General features: G+C 42.4%; 1 protein-coding gene across 1 annotated transcript; it reads right to left on the bottom strand.

Moving 5' to 3' along the window:
• Window positions 1-2,912: 2,912 nt before the first annotated feature.
• Window positions 2,913-21,560, bottom strand: CYP26C1 (cytochrome P450 family 26 subfamily C member 1). Its single transcript, XM_066600988.1, has 7 exons — window positions 21,519-21,560; window positions 20,481-20,903; window positions 19,149-19,373; window positions 18,362-18,637; window positions 16,793-16,948; window positions 11,370-11,933; window positions 2,913-5,163 (listed from the first exon to the last, which is right to left on the bottom strand). Exons 2-7 carry the CDS (start codon window positions 20,685-20,687, stop codon window positions 4,792-4,794), a joined length of 1,800 nt encoding a protein of 599 aa, XP_066457085.1. The 5' UTR covers window positions 20,688-20,903; window positions 21,519-21,560; the 3' UTR covers window positions 2,913-4,791.
• Window positions 21,561-27,487: the final 5,927 nt, after the last annotated feature.

Below are 27,487 nucleotides of genomic sequence, written 5' to 3' on the forward strand. Positions count from 1 at the left end.
TGAACGTGCTCCACTGTGTCCAGTTGTATCGGCCTGTCCTCAGACATCAAAACCAGCTCTAATAATCTGTATTATCGCTGGGTACTCATGACTAAGCAGATATATAAGGACTCGTATGGCTATGGAATATATTTATTATGTACAGAGCTGCATGGTAACAATTGCAGGCATATTATATTTCCTTTAGTCCAGCATGCAACATGCATACTCCTTATGAGTCTGGTTGTAAACAGTACAGATCCATTTCCTCACCAGCCTGGACAGCATTGTTGGATGTTGCCCATATTTAAGAACAGATATGAAGAAGAATTCACCTATGGTGATATAGAGACTATGCACAGTAAATATGGTACAGGATAGCTTACAAATATCGTCCCTAAAGCCATGGGCTGCGGACCCCTCTAACCTTTATTTCCATCTAAGATAAGTGCATTTCCAGCAAATGAAGGCACAGTAGATGCACGAAATGTCATATTCATGGTTTTCCTTAGCTGCCTCTTTTTGTAATAGTTGGCCATAGACATTTAGAGAGAAGTGGGCCGAGTTCATAGGCAACCTGATATATGGCAGACCAGTAATGACGCCGATTAACATCCATGATGCCCTACACCAAACGTAGGAAAGGTGTTCATTATTGTCCAGCAAGGGCAAAAATAGTTGAAAGTTGCTGATGAACCGCCCAAAAAAAGTTTCACAAAATCAACAGCTATTACAGACTTTTATAGAATGTCTATGGACAGCTTTGGATGGACATCTACATGGCAGTGCCCAGTGTTTTCCTTATCTGTTTTTTTTTTTTTAATCTACTGACACATAGCCTAGGAATGAATGATTGATAGATATCCATAGGTAGTTCTAAACATTGACATTCTATATACAATATAAATGACTACCGCTGCTGTTCTGAACCATTGCCGTTAGTGAGGGTGAGGGTGAGGGTAAGGGAACATGCCAGCAGTAAGACACATTTGCTATTTTGGTGCCATGCAAGTCATCCAATACCATCAACATATGCATTTGTACATTGTTCTATATCTCCATGCCAAATCAAATACTGCATTTCCAAACCAACCTCTTTTCATACAAAGTTATTTAACGGGAATTACTGGATTCATTAGGTGTATGTACAAAAGAGTATTCACATCCATAAGTAGTACAGTATATGTGCATGCAACAAGCCTCCAGTCAGCAAGCACATCAGTTATATACAATGGGTGGAAGAATTCACTATAGAGGTCATAGTTTGGAAGTGTTTGGTAATGCAATGACTATCATAATTCCCTAATATCATAAGTGTCACCCCCTTGGCAATGAAATTATTTGACTCGAAATTTTCCAGTAGCTATTGGTATACAGAAAAGAGGGAGTTCCATAGCAAAGACTGAAATGGGTTTCCCTATTATGGGGCTTAGTGTTTGCTTCCCCATCCATATTCATCCCATGACACTTTGGCCACTTCCGCACCTTTAGTTCCTCTGGAGATAGGGTTTTGCACCAGTTCTCACCACCAAGTAGCAACGAATCCTGGGTTATAGCTCTCCAAAAGCTCAAGAGTTGTGCTTGGTCTGGGTGACCCCTGTAATAGCATTATACTATAACTGGTTTTCTGCAGTTTCCTAATTATTGGTTCACTAAAGATTTACCTACACCCTATGGTCTACTAATAAGCAGTTCCACACGATAATACACCTAATTATAATTTTACTTCTGCTATTCAACAGGCTATAGACATTACCTAGAAATCTGACATCCGATATCATGCAGGTCAACACCAAGGTTTCTGACAGGGTGCAGCCAGTTATCGTCAGGACAAGTGATGAGAGCATGTTCTATTTTAACTAGTAAGGAGCGAACTTTTGAAAAGTTCAGTTCAGCCACTTTGCCAAACTTTTAGAAAAAGTTCTGTCCGATTTAGTTAGAACCGAATGGGAAGTTCACCAAAACCCCTAAATCTGGTGTAGAACACTCTCTAAAAGATGTAAAACTCCTGTATAATACTCTTAATAAGAGTGTTATAGAAGGTTTTTGTGGCTTTTAGATACTAGTGTTCAGGACTAATGTTGAGCAGTCCAAACCAGTGGATCCCTGTTTCGAGTAGAACTTTGCTAAGAGCTTGGTTTGCATTCATGCCAAACTGAACTTCTAACAAAGTTCTATCCCAAAAAGGTTTCACTGGTTCATTCAACGCTCATTATAGCATCTGATTGTCCACAAAAATAGCTGTCCACGCCATGAACTTCAAGTCAACACTGAGTATAGGGTGAAAAAGTTTCCAACACGATTTTGCAATAGATTTGTCATGAGTGGACATCGGGAGGAAAGGGGCGTGTCAAAAAAGTGGTGACTGGTATGTACAGCCGACTGAGCATTATCTAATGTCTATAGCCATCATAAGGCACCTACTAGCCAATTAGGATATTTTAGACTTGAATTGTTATTTATGTTGGACCCATGTAATTGTTATTCCAACAGACCTATTAAAGACTTGGCCCCTATCTTCCATAAATAGCACCCACGGGCTATGACTAATATCGCAGCTTACTCCAATTTAAAGGGGTTGTCCAAGATTTTTTACAGACTTTTACTATTAATGACTTATCCTCAGATCAGCGAGGGTCTATTGCTTGAAATCACTACCAATCAACTGATCCCTGGGCCTGTGATCAGTGCAGAAAGCACTGGGGAAAGACAATGCTGTTCGTATTGCAACGGCTTGTTTTGGTGCTGCAGGCACAGCTCTCATGGAATTCAATAGGAGGTTTGCCTGCAATAGCCAAGTGCAAACGAAACGGTTGACAGCACCATCTACAGTATGATAATCACTTCTCTGGAGTCACCTGTAGCTTTTCTGAGCCACGCAGTCACTGCTTGCACGGTGCCCAGTCCTCCTTGATTGCCCCCCCCCCCCCCCCCTATGCTTGCAATGTCAAAGCTAGCCCACCCATGTTCTTTCCATCTCCCTTCACTTCTACTCTCTGGCCATCACAGCAAAGTTGTAATACAGATATAAAGCCAAGCTAGATCCACCTCAGTTCTCTGCACAATGACCAGATGATGCAAAAGAACAGCGGTGGAAGAAGCACAGGTAGGCAAGCACACAAGGAAAGTCAATCAAGAAGGACTGGGTGCCATCCAGGCCAGGACTCCATGATTTAGGAAGGCTTCACTTCCACCTCGGTGACTTGCGGGACACAATTGCCATACTGTGTGCAATAGAAGTAGGTTTTTGGGCTTAACGGGACACCAACAGCTTTAACAAGAACATGTGTATCATGCACTTTAGAAGTGCTATACTATCAGGCACTCCGTTCATTGGTGAAAAAAAACTTGAAAGGTACCCTTTAAGTAGATAGCCTGGAGAGCTGATACCTTTTAATGGCTAACAAAAAGAAATGTTATGCAAACTTCTGAGGCCACTTAGACTTCTTCATTAGACTGACTTGTACATATGATACCTTTTTAATGGATAACAAGGAGAAATTGTTACAGCAAGCTTTCAAGGCTGATGAAGCTTTAATCCTGATGAAGAGGCCTAAGCAGACCTGAAAGCTTGTTATAACATAATTTCTTTTAGTTAGTCATTAAAAGGTATCCTATCTACAAGACTAGTTTGCTTCTCTTACTGATAACAATAAGATTTAAGCGTTGAGATGTAACACCAGACGTAACCTATGGACTTCAGTGGCGCTGTTTTGGTAGGTATGTTGGATATTTCAATCTGTTGGGTTGATTAGTCCAAGAATCAAGTGATATATTTTGAGCTATTCACCACTTGTGTGGTGCAGCATGTTAAGCCAGCAGAATGCAGTCATTGGCTCTCACTCACGACCTGAAGGTTGTGGGTTCAATCCCTGGTTCAGGTAGCCGGTTCAAGGCTGACTCATCCTTCCGAGGTTGGTAAAATGAGTACTCAGCTTGGTGGGGGGTAATAAACAAAATTACCTGAAACCGCTGTGGAATAAGTTGGCTATACAAATAACAAGTCCTTTCCCCTTCCCACTACCATTGGTCTAGATTGTCTAAGGCAGTGTTTCCCAACTCCATTCCTCAAGGCACCCCAACAGGTCATGTTTTCTGGATTTCCTTAGTATTGCACAGATGATGTAATTATTGTCAGTGCCTCAGACATTGCCACATTCTTAGGTTATAGGATATCCTGAAAACATGACCTTTTGCGGTGCCTTGAGGACTGGAGTTGGGAAACGCTGGTCTAAGGTGTTGGAAATTAATCCCTTTTAAAAGAGGAAGGATCACACTTTTATAATGCTGGCACAATCCAGTCTATAAAAAAAGGCTCACTAAGTGTATGTGTCGGTGTGATCTATCGCCCTCCATGGCCAGCCTTATGGAACCCTGTATTCCATCAATATAGTATCTGCCTATTCTTAAAGCTGATCTTCTACATCTTTTGGGTTGCAAATACCTGACTAATGATGATTTTTTTAGACGTATCTAAGGCAAGCGTTCTATAGATCACAGAGGTCTTCTATAATATCGGCACCAATGGTAAAGTACTAACATTAGATGAGTGTGTTTGTATGATGCTACCTCTTTATATTTCAAGCCAAAATGTACAGAACTCAAAGGTCAGAAATGTGTTTCTCCTTTTTACAGCTTAACATCACCCACATCTCTTTTAATAGCTAATTACATATAAATATTACATTATAAATAATAGAATCTCTTTAACCTACATTACAGATAGTACAGACCCCCTGCTGGGAATCCGGAACAGAATAATTTAGGATAAGTGTTAGGGGCATTGTTGGTTATTCGGGAACGATGGAGAGATCATACTTTCTCAGGCGCTGTGTCATTGTCACTAGAGCTTAAAAACCGGAAGAGGAGCTGCAGTCCATCCACTGGGTGTACGATGGGGACAGTTTGCATTTTGGGAAAGTTCGGTGTAGCCAGTTCCCATTTGGCAGTGCCCACAAGCTCTATGGTGAGAATTTTTAGTATGATTTGTGCAAGTTCTTTGCCAATACAGCTACGAACGCCGCCTCCAAAGGGGATATAATTGAATCTGCTGGCTTTTCCGTCATCCCTTTCTGTACGGAAGCGATCGGGGTCAAAAGAGTCAGCGTTCTGATAAATGACTGCAGTTTCATGAGTATCCCTTATACTGTACATGACACTCCAACCTTTGGGGATTTGATATCCCTGCAAGGTAAAAACATGAATAAAGTTAAAACAAAGAGAAAAAAAAATGCAAAAAATAACACAGTAAAGAGTAAATTAAAACCAATGTTATCAGAGTTGTAGAATGTATTTACAACCAGCTCTACAAATATGTCCTCACCTCTTCCCATTGTGTCCTGAGCCACCGCCCTGTGTTTTACAGGCTGGAGTCCCCCGAGTTTACAGGACGTCACAGGTGCTGCAGCCAATAACCGATGGAGCGCTAAGCTCTGTCTTTGGCTGTAGTGTCTGTGACATCCCATAAACAGACTGGGATAGCCTGTAAAAGTAACGTCAGTGGAGATCTGTAGCAATGGAGTTGGACACAGCAGGAGCCGGGAGAGGTGAGTATACGGGTACCAGTATTCTGCAACTCTGAAAACCCCTTTAACCCCTTGAGTGGCCCACCCGGAAATTTTCCGGGAGGAGCTCCACTGCCCATAGCGATGTAGCCCGGAAGATTTCCGGGCTATGTATCACTATGGGAGCTGCAGAGCACAATATCACAAGCTGTGACAGTGGGCTCTGCCTGCACAGTCTCACACAGAGCAGTTCAGGACTTTGAAATAAGAAGCGGGGAGATACTGCCGATCTGCCGGCAATCTCCCGCTTTTAATTTCAAACTCCTGCACTAGTTTGTTTACAGGTTGCCATAGAGACCATCGGCTATTCAGAAGCAAGCCGATGGTCTCTGTGGCAGGGAGAGCTGGTGCTTGGCTGTCAGAGAACAGCCAGGCACCAGCTCTTACAGCAGAGATCAGAGAAAACCTCCGATCTCTGCTGTGATAACCCTTTAAATGCTGCAGTCTGTGACTGCAGCATGTAAAGGGCTGTCACCATTGGACCCCCGGAATGTGATCAGGGGGGTCCTGATGGGTCTCTGTGGAAGTCCCCTAAAGGGACAAAAAAAAAAAAAAGTGAAAAATAAAATTACACATGTGGTATCTCTGCGTCATAATGACCCGGAGAAGGAAGTTAGTACATTGTTTAACCCCTCAATGACATGGCCCTTTTTTTTTTCTTTTTTTCCCCATTTCTTTTTTTCCTCCGCCTGTTTAAAAAATCATAACTCCTTTATTTATCCACCGACATCGCTACATGAGGGCTTGTTTTTTGCGGGACGAATTGTATTTTTCAATGGTGCTATTTAATGTACCATATAACTTACTGAAAAACTTTTACAAAATTCTAAGTGGAGTAAAATGAAAAAAAATGACATTTCACCATCGTTCGGTGCGTTTGTTTCTACGGCGCACAAACGGCAACAAAAACGACATGATAACTTTATTCTACGGGTCGGTATGATTACGACGATACCAAACTGGTATAGTTTTCTTTTGCTGTAGTACTTTGTATTTTTTTTTTCAAAGACATTAAATTTTTTAAATTATTTTCTGCCGCCATCTTCTGCGCACAATAACTTTTTTATTTTTCCGTCGACGTAGTTGAGCAAGGGCTCATTTTTTGCGGGATATCCTGTAGTTTACATTAGTGCCAATTTGGAATACATACGACTTTTTAATTGCTTTTTATTGCATTTTTTCTGGAAGACGGGGTGACTGAAATAGTGCATTTGTGGCGTTCTTTATTTTTTTTCGGACTGCGTTCACCGTGCGGGGTAAATCATGCACTCTTTTTTGATCGGACATTTACGGACGCGGCGATACCAAATATGTATTTTTCTTTTATGATTTAGATTTTTTTTTAATTATAGATAGATACTTTTTTTTTTTAAGTGTGGAAAAGTCGTGAAAAAGAAAAATAACTATGACAAATTGGCATTGGCATAATCGGACTGGCCCGTAGAATTACTTTAATATATTATTTATACTGCTCAGAGAATGCAGTGAAAAATAAAAATAAAAAACATGCCGGCATTACAGATTTTGTTAATCTTGCCACTAGAAAAAATGGAATAAAAAGCGATCAAAATTTTACATGTTCCAAAAAATTAGATAAATGAAGACTGGAGTTCATCCCGCAAAAAACAAGGCCTTCTAGGGCTCCGGCAACGGAAAAATAAAATGAATACGGCTCTTGGAATGTGGCGACACAAAAGCAAACCTTTAAGAAAAAAAATGTTTTAAATGTACAAAAATAGCAAAACATAAAAAACTGTATAAACTTGGTATCGCCGGAATCATGTGACTCAGAGAATAATGTTATCATATTATTTATTCTGCACGCTGAACGCCGTAAAAATGAAATTGAAAAAAACGAATGGCAGAATTTCTTTCCCCCCCCCCCCCCCCAATCTCCCTACAATTTTTTTTACAAAAGTTATGCAATACATTATATATACCCAAAAATGATGCCATCAAAAAGTACAACTTGTCCCGCAAAAAACAAGCCCTCATATGGCCGTGTCAATGGACAAATGAAAAAGTTATGGCTCTTGGAACGCGACTGCAAAATGAGTTGAAATTAAATGATTGGCCCATTTAAAAGACCTGCCCTGGTGGGTCAGACAGGGTGGTAGGAAACCCGCCACTCAAGGGGTTAAGGGCTCATCCACATCATAATGTTCGCTTTCCATTTTGCATTTCTGTCCAAACAGCTGCAAAAGGAAAATAATGGTTATTTTAAGTCCCATTGACTTCCATGGTATTTTCCAAGCTTCAGTTCTGCTCAGTTCAATTAAGTTCCATTTGATTTGTTTTATTTAAAAAACAATAGAGCAGCGGTCTGCGCTATTATTTCTATTTAAAAAAACGGAAATCGAACTGATTTTTTATTTTTTTTTCATTCTAGACAATGGGTGACAGAACCGAATGGAAAAGCCTCCTTTTGTTTCCGTTCCTGATATCCATTTTTGGATGAGTCAGTGCAGCAGGTAAGAAAGACAAAAGAATATAAAGGATCAGTTAAAAACGGATGGAAACGGAAACAAACTAATAGAAACTGTCCTTTTCTTTTAACAGATCCGTCTACTGGATCTATTAAAAAAACAGAAGCTATTTCCGTGCGTTTCCATTTTTAAAAAAAAGCGCAAATCAAAACGCTTCTGCGTCCGAGCGTTAACATAGTAATTAATGTGTGTATTCCGTGCAGCAATCGCTCCTTCATTCATCGGCAGTCTCTCTGGTTGATAGTGATTCACAATTCTCTTTTGAACCAAAAGGGGGCGATGAAGGAACATCCTTGTGATGAAGACATTCCTTAAGATTCATTGAAGGATTCCGAGAACTGAGGTTAGTTTCGGAATAGCTGGATTCTTGGTTGTGTTACTGCATGTTTGGTAGTTTCCGAAGTAGTGGGTATTTTGTATGATATATGGGAAGGGGGTGAAGAGCAATGAAGGTCACATACAGTTCTAGATTTATTGCTGACTCGATTCTGTTACTCAAGATCATCAATAATTGCTGCAGCATTGCTTCTGTAACACTTGCCTGGCTGACCTGACTGTCGGGTCATCTGCTGCTGAACTTGGCATCCACATGTGACACCACACTTGTACTTTTGGACTCTTCTCTGGCTGACTTTATATTAAGGTATGTATATCTGCAGGGTGTTTGGTCAAAGCAGAAACCTTTAGAGCGGAGGTTAACCTGTATTGTCAGTCTGCAGAAGGTTATATGCCAGCTATGCATTTGCAATGGGCGGTTATTTGAGATATTGGAGGAAAAAGAGAAAGGGATGATGTGATCCTCCTCTAAGGCCGCCTGCACAGGATGCGGGATCCTGCAGCGGAATCCGACCCTGTGCCCGACCGGTGACCCTGTGTACCTGTCCGGAATCTTCTTAATCTGAACTGCGGATGGTCCGGCCGGCGCACATGCGCACTACAGATTTTGCTACGCCGTCGCTAGGCAATGATACGGATCCCGCAAAGCTTTCTACAATGATGATTGCAGAAGGGGGATTGGATGGCTTCCATTGACTTCAATGGGAGCCGTCCACACAGAATCCGCCTAAAAATAGAGCATGCTGCGATTATTTAGTTATTTTTTTTCCCGCGACTGGAAAATCGCAATTGATTTCCGCTCGTGTGCATAGCATGCTATGGCAGGTATTTGCTGCGGAATCTGGAGGCGGCTTAAGTTAGTTACATCTAGGATTTGTCATTTTTATTCAGGCCGATTGCACGTAATGGACGGCTACGGACCTGTTTGTGTTGTGCTAACACCAGCACAACTCTATTGAAAGAGTTTAGATGTAACTGGCAGGTTGCTTCCACCGGCCATGCCATGGAAGACTGTGACTCAAGGATGACAGGTGGAGGCTACCTGCATGTTACATCTACACGCTTTCAGTAGAGTTGTGCTTGTGCCCCACAATACCAATAGATGGGTTGTTGCGTTACAGTTCAGACAACGGGTTTTAGGACCTATAAGGATTTTCATCAGGTTCTAGTTAAAGGGGTATTCCAGGCATTTATTTATGGGTCATCAATAGGTGATCAGTGGGAATCTGCTGCTTGGGATCCCCGCTGATCCTTCAGCCTGCTGTCAGTGCAACAGGGCCAGACGTCCACATTCGTGGTCAGGGCTGGAAGTATAATACATAGCTTCACTTTGATTGAAATTAATGAGAGCGATGCCTTCTATCACAAGTCAAGCTCCTTATTGTAGTCGGAGCTGGAAGTGTAATTGTTGGCATCACTCGCATTGATTTCAATCAGAATGAAGCCGTCTATTGCTCTAATTCAGTGCTCTGCCCCTGTGGTTAGATTAGTGGTGTTTACACTGCTGAAGAAACCTGATAGTCACACCGCTTCTCTGATTACCTAATGCACACTGTCCATTGGTAGTCTAAGACACTACACACTGCTCTGATTGGCTAGCACTGCTCAGAGGAACACCGCTGGCCAATCAGAGCAGTGTGTAGTGTCTTAGGCTACCAATGGACAGTGTGCATCAGGTAGTCAGAGAAGTGCTATGGAGATCTTGGTGCGTCCGGGACTGTAGGGTTGCTTTTACTATGAACTGATGAAGGGAACTGCACGGTCCTGAAACACATTGTCTGACTAGTCTTGATCAAGAATTTCTCCAATAGTATTTTCCTGGAGAACCCCTTTAATTTCAGCTCATGCTATACTGTGATAGTAGGCAAACTGCTTCAGTATGCGCTACAATGTGATGAGATCTATGGAGAACTTTAAAGCTGATCTGTCTGCTCTCTGTTGTGTCTGCTTTAGTAAATACTTGTATTCCTCATGAAATAATAATACTGAAATATCTTTCCTTAGAACTGCATTGTAGTACACCTCTGTTATTCCTTCTGGAAGTATATGATAAAATTGACAACTGGACGTTATCAGTCAGTGGGGTGTCCCTACACACTCTGGGGCTGTCCAGTCACTCTGGATAGTGTCCGATTATGTAGGGACATATCCCTTTAAGAAGGAAAATGGTAACACCCAGTTGTCAATATTCATACATTTTCAGGAGGAATAACAGAGGAACAGCACAACCCAAATCTTTGAGAAAAGATGCTCCAGAATTATTGTTTTATGAGGTATAAAAGTATTTACTAAAGCAAGCATGTCAGGAGAGGTAACAGGTCCTCTTGAAGACTTTTTAAAGGGGTTCATAATTTCAACACACTTCGTCATGAAAGGATTTGTCCAGTTGTAAACTATTGATGGCCTACGCTCAGGATAGGTCATCAATGGCACATGGGAGGGGGTTTATCAACTAGGACCCCCTCTGATTAGTTGTTTGACAGGCTGTTACACCAGCCGGTTTATGCAGAAAGCAGACAGCTCTCTTCTTACTTCGTTCTTACTTGTTATTGCAAGCCAAGTTTCCACTGAAATGAATTGGAGCTTGACCTGCAATGCCTAGCCTGGCCACTGCAGTAAGAACAGAGCTATCTGCTTCTGGCAGAAATCAACTTAGTGCATCAGCCTGGCAGACAGCTGATTGGGCGATGGACCCCAGACATCTACTATTGGTAATTGTCCTCAGGATAGGTGCATCAATAGTTTTACAACCGGAGAAACTCTTGAAGACATAGTACAGAAAATCAGAGATTTCTGTCAACTCCCCCCTAGTTTGCTTTTACTTTTGGAAGAGTACTGACCCGTCTTCCTTTGCGCACTTGAAGTCTTGCTCATAGGGATTAGGCTTTTATATTTATAGAGCATCGGCTCCCACTTCATACAAACAAACACGTTGCATACAATAAGGCACAGAACCAACTTTTACTCCTGAGATGTACCCTGGAAAGTAGAAGCTGATACTCACATCTAGTTCAAAGGTCTGCAGAGCCGTCCTGTAGCCTCCGGAGACGGGTGGGAGCAGCCTCAGAACCTCCTTCACTACGCAATCCAAATAGTGAAGCCCCTTTAGTTTCTCCAAACTCAGGTTCAGCTGACAACGACATTCAAAGCCCTCCTCTTCTGGAAACTCGGTAGACCCCAACTGGTTAGGGGAATCCTGCTGGAATAACTTGCCGTTACAGTGGTGCTCCCATTGCAAGCCGTCTTGGGATCGTCTTAAAATTTGCTCCCTTTCATTTCTGTCCGCCAAGATGAGTTTTGTCTGCTCCCATATCTGTTTGACGTGTCCTTCTGAACCTAGGAGGACAGATGAATGGCAGCCTGCAGTCACACACTGCTCTTCAGCACCATTGTTATTGGGGTTGTCTGCAGAATGGAGACACTGGCATTGCTTGATTAACCCGAGTGATGCCAGTTCCTGCCTGAGCTTGTATATGGAAGATGGGTGTTTGAGTAAGAGCAGTATGAGTGAGGTGCTGGCACTAGCAGTTGTGAAGAAGGCAGCAAACATAAGCTCAATGGCCGATTCCTGTGTAGCAAGAGACAACAACAATTCATAGACCCGGCAGAACAAATGCCATTATGTACCACAGTCAATAGAAAATAATACGGTTTTAGGACAGCAATGTATGGTCTTGTGTTGGGCATGAGAGGACGTAACTATAAAAATGTACAGGAGCATAACAATGCAGAGTTTGCCGTCATACCTGGGCCTAAGGCGGCAAAACCTCTCTTCTACCACATAAAGGAATACCAGGGTTTATTATCAGCACAATCCAGTGCTGCAGACCGGGCGTGGTTGCGGTGTTTGTTGAGGCAGATGATGTCCCCAGAAGTCACCTGGCCAATCAGAGGCTGAACTCTGATTGGCCAGGTGACTTCTGAATCACTATTCTGAACTCCTGGCATCATCGGCCACAACAAACACTGGGACCACAGTGGGGTGCTGCACTGGATGAGGATGGATAAGTACTGTTCCTATTATTTTAGCACTGTAGGCTAAGGGAAATGTTGTCCGGTAACTGGACAACCTCTTTAAGGTTATGTCTGCACTGTGGCAGTACTGCATTCCCATATTGTGACAACGCTGTCCTTCCTTATGACTTCATAGTATTTATTTTCCTAGTGATGTCACATCACTGTGTGTATTATTCCTGTTTTGTGACATCACGTTGTGCATTATCCCTATATAGTAATACGTTGGGACCTGAATTGATCAATTATGACATTACTTTCATCACTATGACATCAGCATTGCTCTGGGGCATAATTGTGTTTACTATCCCTGTACTATGACATCATCACTGTGTCAACTATCACTGTATTCTGACATCACTTAATTGAACTACTGTGACATCACTGTATTTATTACCTCTGCACCATGACATCACTGTATTTATTACTGTGCTGTGACAATACTGTATTTATAACCATGTATTGTGGCATCACTATGTTTACTATCACTGTATTGTGACATGACTTTGTTCATTATTTATCTCCTGTAACAACACTATTGTTCTGTGACATCTGTGTAAGGCTGGGCAGAATTGCCACGGAACTTCCGTGCGGAATGTCCGCATGGCAATTCCACCGACGGCTTCTAATCCCAGGATTAGTCAGCAAAGTAGATGAGATTTTACAAAAATCTCGCCCACACGCTGCGGCCAAGCCGCGCAGAAATGGACACGCGGCGTGGAAAACAAAGACGCAGCCTGTCAATTCTTTTTTCATTTCCACAGCAGCCTCTCTCCTCTCTGAGAAGAGATGGCCAAGGCGCAAAAGGCCGACGGCCAAACTGCTCCACAACCCGCGGCTAAAGGCTACGGGTTTTGAAGCTGCGCTTTTCCAGCGGAATGCTCACGTTTTTTGCCGCGACCATTCCCCAGGCTAAGTATTGTTCCTGTGTCGAGACCGCTTTTATGTGCTTGTTTAACCAAGTAGCGTATGAGGTGCTATAGATACATTTGAGCCCTGGAGCTTATGTCCCGGAGCACATCAGTGTTTTTGGATTTTGTTTTCCTTGTCTGTCATGAGAGCAGGAAAACGGAACCCCTGAGAGGATCAGATCTGTCTATTGACAGAACCAAACGTGTTGAACGGACCCTGTTTACTTAGCGCTGTTGTCTGGGACTTTGGACAATTTTTCTACTGATAACCCATGGTCATCAGTAGATGATCAGCGGGGGTCCACTCCTCGGGGTCTCTGATGTTTTGCTGATTCCCGGCACCGCTGTCTGCACTGGACGCAAATAATTCTGACAACATTCAGCGGCCTGGTTTGAAACTTCAGGCACCGCTCCCATTGAATGTTCTGATCAACCTGGGCCACTGCACTACGGACAGCACAATCTGCTGTCTGCACTGACAATGGTGCTGAGAATCAGCTGATCGGCGGGGATCCAGAGCAGTAGACCCCTCTGATAAACTATTTATGACCTATGCTGAGAATAGGTCATCAATATAAAAAAAAAAACTGTTTCCCCCAAACCCCTTCAATAGGGTTCATCCAACTTTTGTTGTACCCTTCGACTTTTCCTTGCGATAAAATAGCGTTGCATGCCTATTGCGACGGGCGCTCCAAACTGAACCACTAACGCAGATGTGAACGAGTGCTAGGGTGTATTAAAGACGTCTCTGTCATGTAAGAAGAGATGAGGTCTGACAGTTTACCTGCACTCAGGTGTGTAGCACCTTCTTATACCGGCTGCACCCTTTACTAGTAGGAGAGTGGATTGACTAATTTCTCCTAGATGAAAGCCCTTATACGACCTTGGTGGCCGCAACTAAGAAATTGCAAATGTCATGACTCTTCACATCTACATATGTCACTGGAATCTATACATGTAAATATCACCCAAATGTATTTTAAGCTTCAAACCACTACATCTGTTATTTACTCCTCCAAAGCAATGCAAGAAACATGTTTAACATAACTTTAAGATTTCATTTAAATATAATTGTACATACAATGTAAAAGTGGAGCGCAGCTGTGGAGGACTAACTGGGGGCTTCCTGTCACACATGCTGAGTACTGAGGGAGAGACGGGGCAGTTTGCACTGGCCGTGGTATCTAAATACAGGATTAGGGCAACAGACTGAGTCTGTGCTCCAGGTCAAGAGAAACCCAGGCACACCTCACAGTAGACTGCAATAAGAGGATTTCGGTGTTCTAGGTGTTATCACTGTATCTTGGTAGCAGCATTATTTATCCAGTACCTCTTATGTACATATATAGCTCCTACATATTCTGCAGCGCAGTATAAAAAAATTTATTATTCTCAGTAGGTCTTGCAGTCTGATTCCCCTTTCTCATATGCACACACATACTATGTAGGAGGAAGCCAGAATACTCATTACAGGTGAATTGGTTCAAATTGTCTTAGAGTATATAGCCAAATGCTTTATTTTCACTTTATTTACCAAATAATTCCCAATTGCCCCTTTCTATATGTTACAGCGACCCTCTGCTGCGGGACAAACAAAGATGTCCGAACCACTTCTCTGACTACCTGATGCACACTGTGTATTAGTATGCATCAGTAGTCTAATGGCCCATTTACACGCAAAGATAATTGTACAAAAGATAAGTTTTGAGCAATTATTTTGTATAAACTGCTAAAGGACAATATCCAATTGCAGCTTATCACCTTCATTTGCATGTAAATGAGTCTCCAGAGCTGTATGCAGAGAACAGCAGGTGGTCTGTTCTCTGCATTCAGCTCCTTTGTTTTGCCAGGGTCTTTCTGCTGACTACAATGAAATCAGCAGCTTCCGTGGAGATGCAACACCCTGGGCAGCAAACACAGTATGCAGTCTGTTATCTCCTCTCTGGCAGAATGGATTTTATGCTCACCTAAAAATCATCGTTCAGCCGAAGAGTGAAAGATGGGAACATTTACACACATGATTATCGCTGAAACAATGGCTTTTGAGCGATTATCGTTGCCTGTAAATGGGCCTTAAGACACTACATGCTGGTACACTACATTGTCCATTCCTGCCCTTGTGAGCACTACTGGCCGGTTAGATCAGCATGTAGTGTCTTAAGGTGCTTCTACAGCTAACGATTTATTGAATGATGTCCGAGATCGCTCGTTCAACCTGTTTATACAGGCAGATAAATTGTTTGCGCATTCACTTGTTGAATTGTACCAGTGAATAAGAGCCACTGAATGATTGGTATGTAAACCGAACAATTAGCAAACGAACCAATGATGATTTGTATGCATGCATGAAATGAATGATAAGCAAACTGATTATTGTTCATCGTTCAATCGTTGGTTGTGTCTTGCACTGAATGATCATCATTCATTTTCACTCAATTAAGAAATTTTTTGAACGAAAATAATTTCGTGTAAAAGAGCCTTAAGACTACCAATGCATACTGGGAAGCTGTTTGGCCATTTTTGGCTATTCACGATCAGAGGTCTCTGTAATGGTAATAATAGGCTATGGACTAGAGATGAGCGAGCACACTTGGATAAGTCAGTTACTCGAGCGAGCCTCGCTCTTCTCGAGTAACTGCATTCTTGTCCGAGCGTGCTAGGAGGGGCGGTGGTGGATAGCGGGGGAGAAAAGTTTTTACGCACCGTATATTCGCCTGTGTGAACGAATGTATTGGAAACCAATGCCTCAAATGGTTGGTTGACCGTAAAAATGCGCCGTATATGCGTTTGTGTGAATGAAGCCTAAGTGAAAAAAAAAAATTACTCCTCTCTAAAGGTATCCATAGCTCTTAGGGCCCGTTCACACGAACGTGGTTTTAGCGCAGAATAGGCATGTGAAAAGATTGCCGCTATACTGCACTAAAAATAGCGTGAACGGGCGACTTCCAGCTATTAAGTCTCGAGCTTAATTACAGTACAATTGCCTATTTATACGATCAGGAGCTGCGTGGTGCGGGTTATCCCGGTCCTATAGGAGTCTATGGAAACTCCTGCGCAGCTCGTACCAAAGATAGGTCAGGTCCCATCGTTTTCGCAGCACGGACCTTGGATGCTCACGCATGTTCTATCGTTCTTAGGTGCGAGTATTTTGTGCATCTGAAATTCCTTTATCTGAACGCTTCCATAGGAAACCATTGGTTCTATTAGACACCATCTTTTCACGTGCCTATTCTGCGCTAAAACCGCGCTCGGGTGAATGGGCCCTTAAGGCTGATCTGCCCTCAGTAATGTTATACTGCACTTAAAGGGCACTCCATACTAATTACAGTGCAGTCTTGCGTGCATCCTGTATAAAGGAATAAGTCCCCCTCCATCCAAGCCGTTGTAGACTATTGGCTGTGTGTATACGTAAATGAAGTGTTATTTCATGTATGACCTGTGGTTACCTTCCATGTACATAATAGCAGCACACCTTTATGATTTAGTATTGGGATTGCTGTACCTTTAACTCCTGCATGTTCAGCTCTTTGCCATTCTCTTTTGCACTATCTATCAAATAGTCCAGAGCATCTTCACAGACTTCAGGATCCCTCCTTGAGATTTTCTCTCGAATAGCATCTTCCATGTATTGGTGCAGAGTATCGCGTGCTTTTATGCCCTGCGGAAATACATATCTGGTCAGCAGCCAACAAGAATAAAATAAGTTATTATTTATAGATTGGCACAAGCAATTTTTTGGGGTTGCAAAACCTCTTTAGAAACCAGTTTAAAGGGGTTATGCCAAGATGTACAATCGCACTTTAATTATGGGGCTTGGGGCGATCAGCTGATCATGCCAACGCCTGCTCTTGGCACCCAAGCAAATAGCTGTGGCCAGCCGGACCTATCCTACACAGTGGCCACTACAGGGCAAATGTAGTATTACAGGACAGGTATTGAGATGAATGGCTGTCCTGATGGCAGACGGGGAGTCAGGTTGAGAGCCACACCCCCTACTTTATGATGTCCCCTAATAGGAAATAAGAACAGGGACATCATGTTGTCACAAACCTTTTAATACAGAATGCAAAAAACCTGAAGGGTTGGATGAGTGAATGCTACTAGCAGCACTGGGGACTGTTCTCTACCTTTATTCGAATAGTGCTTAGCATATATTAGGGCTCTACTGATCATGTCCTTCCTTAATATTCAAAGCAAAGCATGACTTGACAAGTCCACAACCCTCCAGCGGTGTCATATGCTCTCTGTACTCAATGTCTGGCTGCAAGGGTTTGTAGAGCCACAGTCTGGGAAGGCTAAGGCCTGGGACTATGTTCATGTGCGCCGGAGTTTTCTGGTTGGGGATCAAATGTATTAGGATCATTACGATTTGCTTATTGGGTTTAAGAAATGTTATTACTTTTTGTGAATGCCTTACAAATCCCAGGATGGGTCAGAAATCCCAGGGAGTCATTAAGAGGCTGCTTTGAAGAGTCCCCGGAGCTGGCCATTGTCATTCACTCAGCTGGACAGTTAGCGTCAGGACAATGTTTTCACTCTTCTGTGTTTTCACCCTCACGGCTGATCTTACTGAACAATTACATAGCATGCCTGTTTGCTAAATGAGCAGCTGTAGGACAGCACTAGAACAGCCTATTCCGGACACTCAAATTACTATGGGGCACACGCCTGTCCCATTCAGCATATGATTTATGGACCCTCATGCAGGCTGCTTGCTCCGTTTATGGCCATAAATTATTTGGGTACAATATAGGGTGCTGGTCATTATCCTTGGTCCATTCATGGGGCAAAACTGGCTTGTGGAGAGGTGACATTTATTGCAGGACATGTTGAGAGGCAGCAGTCCTTGGAGGATACTGTGTAGCTGGAAGTCATATATGTCTCACCTTCATTCCATATCTATTTGCCTAGCATGGGGGTACTCTTTGTAGAGAAGGCACATTGTAAACATATAGTAGCATAGCTGAACCAGTGCATCAATCATGACCTATCTAGCAAACCTATTGTAAGAGAAGCTAAGAAGCAGTAAGCATGATCTGGATGTATAGCTGCTAAGCACTACATACTGTACCTTGCGGAGACCACTGAATGGGATATCCAGGGGAAGAGAGAAGAGATTTTCCACTAGTTGCTCAAAGACTCGAGCCAACTCCTTAAACTGCTTCTCTCCCAGGCTAAGTCCCAGCAAGATGCGAGCAGCTATCCGGAAAGTAAGAGCCTTGGCAGAAGGGAACATAGAGATGGAGCCAGGCTCCCTGCACCAGCCGTGCAATTCCCAGCTCACAGCCTCCTGGATGCGCGGGATGTAGCTCTCCAGCGCCGGGTGACTGAAGACCTTAGCCATAATCTAAAAGCAAGCAAGGAAGGTAACCATTAAAGGAACATCCTGTGGTTCTGTATAAATTCTATCAAAGAAGATAAATCTGCTCCCGGCAAAAACTAGCACAAGTACGATGGAAACTAAGGAACTCAAAAAGTACAGAAATGTTATACAATTGGCAATGCAAAAACTTCAACAGCCTATGCTACATCTATCATTCCGAGTCCTTCAGGCTGCGCTGACCTCTACAAAGTGCCATGCAATGTTTTCAGAAGTTTGGTGTAACACTGTATAGAAAAAAACTGACACTATTGATAAATGATCAGCGGCAAATGTATCTGCTTAAAGGAATTCACTAACTTCGATCGGGTCGTCGAAAAGCTTAGAACAACTAGACCACATGTGAAAGTGAACGAATTGTTCAATAAGTGTATGGGCTACGAATGATGCACAAATGATCCCAAAGCAGTAGAGACAAGAACAGAATCAACATAAATCCAAACTCCTGTAACAGTGATGGGACTCAGTTGTTACTCACTTTTCTCTTGTGGCGATGGAGTTCCCCGATGGAGTTGACTAGAGTGTTGGAGCCCAGGATGATCTGGGTGCTCTGCGGCCACTGGGTGCTAACCAGGTGATGTTCTCCTAACAAGATCTTGCGGACGTTCTCCGCTCCAGTCACTCGGATTAATGGTTTCCCTAGCAGATGAGTTTTAAAAATGTTTCCATACTTTTCCCTTCTGGAGCTGTGGAAGTTCGAGCCCTGCAGTGGTCACAAGAAGTCATTCAGCACAGATTATCACGCTCCGGGTTATGCTACAAATCAGATCATGTCTCCAAATCTCCTTATTAATAATATCTGCATGAATCTAATAAAGATATATTGAGACGTGCGGCAGAAAATCAAGGATTTACCAGCAGTTTGGAACTACACCTCCCAGCATGACATTCATTCTTGGCAAAGGCCATTCATTATGCTGCTTGTGCCTCCAAGTTCTACAAAGCAACACAGACTGAGACTATCAGGAATGATTCTAGTAAAGTAACCTGGCAGCTCAATGTCTGTCTTCAGCTAACCAGCAGCTGCAAAAATATTTAGGTACTTGTGGTTCCACACTTCATAAAAAGCTCCACTCAAGGCCTCCGGCACATTAGCGGGTTTTTTTTTCATCCGTGTGGAGTCCGTTAAAAAAAACGGACAGCATATGGACCCTTATTATTATTTGGTGCAACACCCTATGAAATTTTTCACGCAGACATGGACTGTGTGAAAAAACTCCTTGCATGCACTATTCTGACATGACTGACCATTCAAGTCAATGGGGAGTCAATGTGCTGTCCGTTTTTTTTTTGAAGGTGCAGAAAAATAAAATGTAACATTTTTTAAAAACGTGAAAAACGCATTGATTACAGAAAAAATATTTTAAAAAACACAGACCGAATAAGTAAAAAAAAAATTCAGATTTTTGTGGACGCAACAGACTTTTTTAATGCAAGTGTGCACCTACCGTAGTCTAATACGGATGTCAGAGGGAATGCATCAATTAACGAGCAGTGAGATATAATAGAGACAAATGTATTGACAGTGGGATAAAGTCTACCTGGTACTTGTGGTTCCACAACTGTAGAAAGCAGCATATGCGTACAACAAGATAAACCAATGACTGTGCTTATACAGTTGCTAAAAAGTAACAGCCCTTCTAATAAGGGACACTCCAAAGTAAATCTACTACTAAACTTGGACTGGAGCCCAGTTTAGTGTCTGTTGCTAGTAGTAGTTCTGCGTTGCTAGTGCACCACATATACCCATCATAGCGATAGAACTTCCCATTTCATGGCTCATTATAACCTGCATTTCTTGCATTCTTACCTGTACAAGCCAGTGAAGAGTTTCTCCAAAAAATGGCCATCCCATAGAGCCCTTGGGTAAAGGTAAACTGCTGCTCTTGTCCCTTGTACTGTGCCATCTCAGGGACCATAGCTGATGAGATACAGCCAGGAGTAGAACCAGGGACAGGACTGATGTAAAAGCTGCTTCCAGGAATGACATATAATTGAGGTCTGTAGTGAGGAACATCTTGTTGTCTCCAGGAGGCTTCAGCTTGGTTCTTGCTTCTTTCTAATGCAATTAGTGTCACCTCCAACTGTACAGTGACTACCAGCTCTGGAGCTTCAGGCTTCAGCCTCACTCACTGAAAATGGTTTAATTGACACTGGGAGGCGGGTTACTTTTTTTTTTTTTTTCTCCTCTGAGATGTTTAACACTTTGATTAATCCATGAAGATCTCCCCAGCTTTTTGAATGCAAAGGAAGAAGAAACAACTCAGTAAAGATGAAGAAGAAACAATTCAGTAAACATGAAGACCTCATCTGTTCAGCCTACAAAAAAAATAACCCTCCAACAACAAACAAAGCAAAAAAAAAAAAAAGAAAGAAAAGCTGTTCTGTAGGTGATTTAAGATCTTCCCCCTCCTTGATGGAGTTATTTTTAGTCTTGAAAGGAATAAATAGTGAGCCATGTAGACCCAGCTATGCTGATTATAAGGCTAAAATTGCAGCTTTCACATGTTTTATTATATATTTGGCATGCTATGGAAGGTGATATATATTTAGGTGTCCCCCCCCCCCCACCCCCACCCCACCCCCTAACAAAAAAAAATGCTGCTTAGCCAAGAAGATTTATTTCTGAATGATAAGGGGCATAGCTGCAGGCTATACACCTCTCTAGTGCAATTTCCACATTAATATCCACCCTGCTGCTTCCTTATTCCTGCCTGGAATTAGAGGTGAAGAGAAATGTATCCACAGCACAGAAGACAATTTGCAACAACTTCCTAAACTTTACTAACAGGTGTTGGAGAAAAGCTACAAAGATTCTTCTACAGATGTGAAGATGGGAAATACTTACCAGCAGGTCTATGCAACAGCAGAAGGAGTGCAAGAACTGATTGATGTCTTGAAGGGGTCTAGTCTATCATTCCTAAGGACAGAGCTGAGCCTGCCTCCTAGCTAGATTTATATACATATTGGCTTATAATATGTTCCACCTTCAGGGGCTGACGTGCCTTGCTGCATATGTAAGTAGCTGGGAGCATTGCTAGGATTGGGCACTTGAGGGTATTGATTGAAGGAATGTGGAGACTTGGCCAGAAGCGAGAGAGGAATAAGGGACCTTTCACACGTGGGGAATATTTCTGAAACATCTAGCGAAAGACGCAGCTTAGTCTGCTCCATACCCCACGTGTGTATATGCTGATTTTTGGTGCAGAATGTCCTGTTTTAGGTGCATCTTGCAAAAATATTTTCCACGTCTGAAAAATCCCTAAGCAACCCTTCACATGGGACTGATTTTGTTCGCCCGGACGTTTCTGCGTCACAATGTTATCCGTATGCGGTTTGAATTCTGCATCTGTTAAAATCATCGGATCTTTACTTTAAAAACGCAATATTTAATTCCGCCGTGGAAAATCTTTCTGCCGCGGAATTAAGGACGCCTTGCGCAAGTGTTCTTTTTAACATACAGGAGATGTAATTCCGCAACTAAAGTGTGCGGAAAACAACGCAAGAAATTACGCAGTTAAAAGCCCTACAAAAGCCGCACTGGTTGACAAAATCTGCATCTGCGCTGCGCCCCGCGGACAGTTCTGTCCCATGTGAAGGGTCCCTAACACAACTCTGTGCCCTCTGTACCACCCAGGTACCAGCTTGGAGGTAATACACTATCATTATGTGGATGATGGTATACTTTGATGGGCTACAAATGGAGGATATTCATTGTTAACGAAGTCATTTATCTCCTGGTTACAGGTACAGGGCAGTTATCAGGGACTGTTGACTGTAGATAACAGCGCCTATCATTTCACTTTTAGGCTGTTGGAGTAAAAACATGGCTGATGCTATCTTCTATTGAACTAGATGGTGTGCCCATCAGTCATTGAATAAAACAATTAGTTCGCACACACTCAGCAGAGATAAAGAAACCCTTCTAGACTGGGGAAGACTGAAGTTACTACTGGCTGGGAGGCTACAGAGCTCAGCAGCATGTTATGCCATATGTCCTACATATATGGTGCAGGATCTACCAGAAACACCTGTTATATATATGTGGCCATTGAAGAGTAATATAGCCCTTTATTAAGGGCCATAAAATACTGTGGACAAGCCCAGCACCCAGAGATAGACCAGGTCTGGCTCTACAAGGAAATGAGGTGGAAGTGGGGTATATGTCTGAAATACCTGGTCGTATAATGTATATCTGCCGTTTACCTGTGCCCACAATCCATCTGTTTATTCATCCCATATCTATATCTCTAATTATACGCATTTATCTGCTTCACATCTATCTAATTATCCATCTTGCATCTATCCATTTGTATCTATCTATATCATATCTAATATATCTACACTATATATTTATCTCTCATATCTAACCTATCCAACTAATCTGTATCCTAATTTCATATCATCTATCTATATTATATATATCTATCAAATGTAATCTAATTATCCAACTAATCCATCTCATATCTAATCTGTCTAAATCATATCTGATTATCTACATTATATATTTTTCTCTTTCAAAGCTATCTATACAACTTTTGTATCTCCTATCTAATTGCTATACATTAAATATCAATATCTCAGCTAATCTAATCATCTGTCTATCCATCTGTGCATTTATTTATCCATCTCATATCTATTTGTGTATTTACTCATTCCATATCTTTATCTCTGCCCATCACATATCTATCTAATCTATCTATCTACAGTATACATTCATCTCTCAAATCGAATCTATCTCCTGTCTAATTTCATATCTAATGTATCTGTTATATATCTATATCTCATATGTAATCTAATGTAGTTATCTACTATCTATCTCTAATCTGGCTATCCATCTGTTTATTCTATCTATCTATCTACATTATATAGCTATATCTCATATTGAATGTAATCTTGCTATTATCTATTTCTAATCAATCTATTTCTCTCCCTTTCTATCAATTCATAATTTCATGATTATTTCTTTAATGCACAACCTAAACTTCTGATAGACTGCAGCAAAGTTACTATGAAGTAGGGTCAGCCTTTGGTCAGGGAAAGGGTTAACAGTTACCCAGTAAAAGGAGGCATTGGCCGGATTTGGGCATCTGAGCTCAATCAATAGACATGTCTTCCCAGCATTATCCATGGTCGGTGCAAACATGAAATACACTGGGTAATAATTTATAGCGCCATCAGTATAAATCTCTGGAGTTTGAGCCACTCTGCAGTAATTTACGGCTTCAGATGTAGATCTCCCATGAAGGCTAATTCCCCAGATCACAAACTGCAATAAAAGCAGAGTAGTGCGCCCTGCATATGGCCCAAGACCTGGACACTATAGTCTTCATCTGCCAATAGCATTTGGAAAACCACCAAAGCCAATATGTGCAAAATGCTAAGTAATTGGAGCAGTTTTAATGGAGAACAAAGAGGGAGGGGGCATCAAATCCCAATAACTAAGGGCAGGAAACTCTCTGCACACCGAGCAAGAGCAGCACCCCAGAATTACCCCATGTGCAAAAATACTGCAGATTTGTGGAACTACAAGTCCCAGTTGACAAATGATGTTGCAAGTATGCAACTGGCTTGTATCTGCCGCTGTAGCCTGTAAGCTCTTGAAGACAGGACTCTTTTCCAGGGTACCTTTGCTAAGGAACATAAGTCAGAATTCTAATACATAGGGAACCAGAATAAATCAGATGGCATTGGCAAAAACTACAGTTTTTTGGCACAAAATGTAAGTGTAAATGTGCATTGGTTATAAGGTGGCACAAGGGAATACATAGTGAGTTGCACCAAATTTATTATGCCATATGTGCTGGTTTTATAAATTTGGCAAAGTTCCTGCAATTTTGGCTGAATTGTATATTCAGGCTTTCTAAATCACTACAGATAAAGTTCCTTCCATTGTTTCAGATATCCTGCAATGCAATAATAAAAATGATCTTAATTAGACCATAGACCTAGGGCCCTTTGCCACGGGACAATTGTCAGGCGCAGAAGCGCCCAACGGTCGTCCCAGCGATTGTAGTGCCTGGGCTTTCACAAAGGAGTGATGTTCGCTGAGGTATGGAGATCGCTCTGGCTGCCACCTGTATTCATAGTAAACACACATTCGTTCATTAATGAATGATTACCTGTCTACAAGGGCCGATCGTCTTCAGTTTTTATGCCTGCTTGAATTGAATGCTAAGCAATCGAATTATCATTCGGCGTTCAGTCGCTGGTAGCATTTACACTGAACCCTTATTGTTCAGATTCCCGTAATGCAGTGAGAATCTGAACGATGATCATTCTGGGGGGTTTTACCAGCTCTTAAAAATTGATGATCTATCCACAGGAGAGACTGATCAGCCGTTCGCCAGGCTGTTGCCACCATGTACAGAGCAGGAAACGAACAGCTCCATACATTGCACAATGGCTTGGCATGGTATTGCAGGCACAGCTCTCATTCATTTGACTTGAGCGCAGCCCAACACACAACTGATTGGCCAAGATCCCAGGTAAGGGATGCCCAGCCATTACATATAGATCTTTCCTGTGAACATTTGGAAAACCCCTATAAATGAGTTGTCTGGTTAACTATATGTGGTATTAGGTTAGATGGATATAATAGAAGGGAGCCCCTTGACTAACAATCGGTTATCCCTGGAGGACCTGCAGGCTAGTTTCACACACAGTGGAAAATATCTGCAGTGAAATCTGCACAATTTTGTTGTGAATATGGTTTGAATTTAGCAGTGGATTCCCCTAATTACATTGAAATGAATGAAATCTGCAGTACAATTTCCATAACAAATAAAACGTAGTTTAACTCTTCTCAAAAAAGCTTTATGTAGGTGCAAAAAATGTCTAAAAATGAGTTTGGCACATGCTATGTACTACCCCGTTTCCCTGAAAATAAGACATACCCTGAAAATAAGACATAGCATGATTTTCCAGAATTGGGGTAGCTTTTTGGTACAATTTGCATTTAAAGTTTGCTGCATTTTGCTTACTGTCTCCTCCACGATCATGCATGCGTTATACATGGAAGATCACTGCATTAAGAACACCTGACAGGTGACCTCTTATGACCACATCATGATCTGCTCTCAGATAATATGCTGACCTCTCTTCTGGGCAGCAGAAGGCAACATTTGGCACTCATGGGTAAACACGGCAACTAGTATGACTTTAAAAGCAGGCAGATTATTGGTACCTGGAAGTGTCATGCCAGTATTTCTGAAAGCACTTGTTGGCTCTTCGGGGATTATGTTATCGAGAGTGTACTAAGACTGGTTGCCCCATGGACAGACATCCGATAGAAGATCACACAGCGGAAGGCCATGTATGGTTGATCCTTTGGTGGTACGTCTGTAATCTCAGCAACAATGTGCCACAGTGGACCAACTGACCCAACAATACAACAGTGTAGATGTTAGACAAATTGACCATCTTGCGTCAACTAGGGTTCAATAGCTGAAGACGGATAAGGACGCCCCTGATGACACCGTATCATTGCCAACAAGGCCTCGTATTAGCCCAGGAAAGATGTCAATGGACCTTGGACACATGGTAGAAGGTTATCTGCAGGGACGAGTCCTATTTCTTGTTGAACCATACAGATGGCTGAGTCCACATCTGGTGTAAACAGCATGAAGTTGTATCCTGAGGGGAAACTGTTAGGGTGTGACAAATTGGTGGTGTCGGTGGCATGATCGGGCGAGTGGTTTCCTGGCATGGCCTAGGACTGTTGGTCATCATACTATAATCCTTGAATTGTGAACGCTGCAGGGACGTGTTAGCTGACAATCTACACCCATATCTTTAGGAAGTCTTCTCCAACCACAGCGCCATCTTTCCAGAGGACAACGCTACATGTCATTAAGCTCGGCTCACTATGGAGGAACAGAACAATGAATTCTCAACACTACCTGACCTCCAAACTCACAGGTGCAGCAACCCATTATTGAGTAGGTGTTCCTAATGTAATGGCATTCAGTGTAAGTACATAGAAGGAAATAATCCACGGCCAGTTTCCCCCACATTTGCTGTCAGGGAAGAGCCTGGAGCCTCCTTCCCATATACATTCATCAGATGTGTATGGCCACCTTTAAAATACGAAGAGAAAAAAATTATTGGAGGGTTTCCATACATACGAAAAAAGGAGCCATGGGTGCTCAATGCAAATGTACTGCACATGAAGCTCTTCAGCAGCCGGGGTTCCAGATATGTATTTAGGTCTAAATACTTTTGCGCAAAGTAATTTTCTATCATCACCTTTCAATCTCCCCCTTCCATCATCCATGGTGATTACTAACTCACCAATGCGTAGGAACTTTTTTTTTTATCAATATACCCCAAATTGCATGGTAGGTTAAAGGGATTGTACCAAAATCCATAGGATAGGTAATAAATTGCTGATCAGTGGGGGTCTTACCCCTGAGACCATGCCAATCTCGAGACTGGTGCCCCGTGCCCTTGTCTGCCTGTCACTACAGGGTTGTTTATTCCCCTACTGTGATGTCACAGGATAGGGGGATAATTTGCTGATTGGTGTGGGACCCTCACTGATTCCGTGGGTCCTGTGTCCCCTAATCTTCTTACTGGGGACATACTACACAGTGAGGAAGAGACTGGAGTGATTGTCATGCAAACGGGCTACCGCTCCATTCACTTTCAGTGGGACTGCCAGAGATAGCCAAGCGGCAAGCACTCAGGCATTTCCACAAGCCCCATTGAAATGAACGGAACGCCAAAAGCACATGCTTGGCCAGCACCCCATTCATTCTGACGTTACTGTAGGGGAAGAAGCGACCCCCACAGTGACAGACAGAGGGGGCCACAGGA

This window comes from Eleutherodactylus coqui, chromosome 4 (assembly GCF_035609145.1).
Source record: "Eleutherodactylus coqui strain aEleCoq1 chromosome 4, aEleCoq1.hap1, whole genome shotgun sequence".
NCBI classification, from domain to species: Eukaryota; Metazoa; Chordata; class Amphibia; order Anura; family Eleutherodactylidae; genus Eleutherodactylus; species Eleutherodactylus coqui.

What these genes read in the sequence shown, in the direction of transcription:
- CYP26C1 (XM_066600988.1), bottom strand. Translation starts at nt 20,687, where the DNA reads ATGTTCCTCACTACAGACCTCAATTATATGTCATTCCTGGAAGCAGCT. An exon ending in CTCTTCACTGGCTTGTACAG is followed by an intron (nt 19,374 to 20,480) that starts GTAAGAATGCAA and finishes TGACCACTGCAG; the next exon opens with GGCTCGAACTTCCACAGCTC. An exon ending in TGAACATGCAGGAGTTAAAG is followed by an intron (nt 11,934 to 16,792) that starts GTACAGCAATCC and finishes CTTGCTACACAG; the next exon opens with GAATCGGCCATTGAGCTTAT.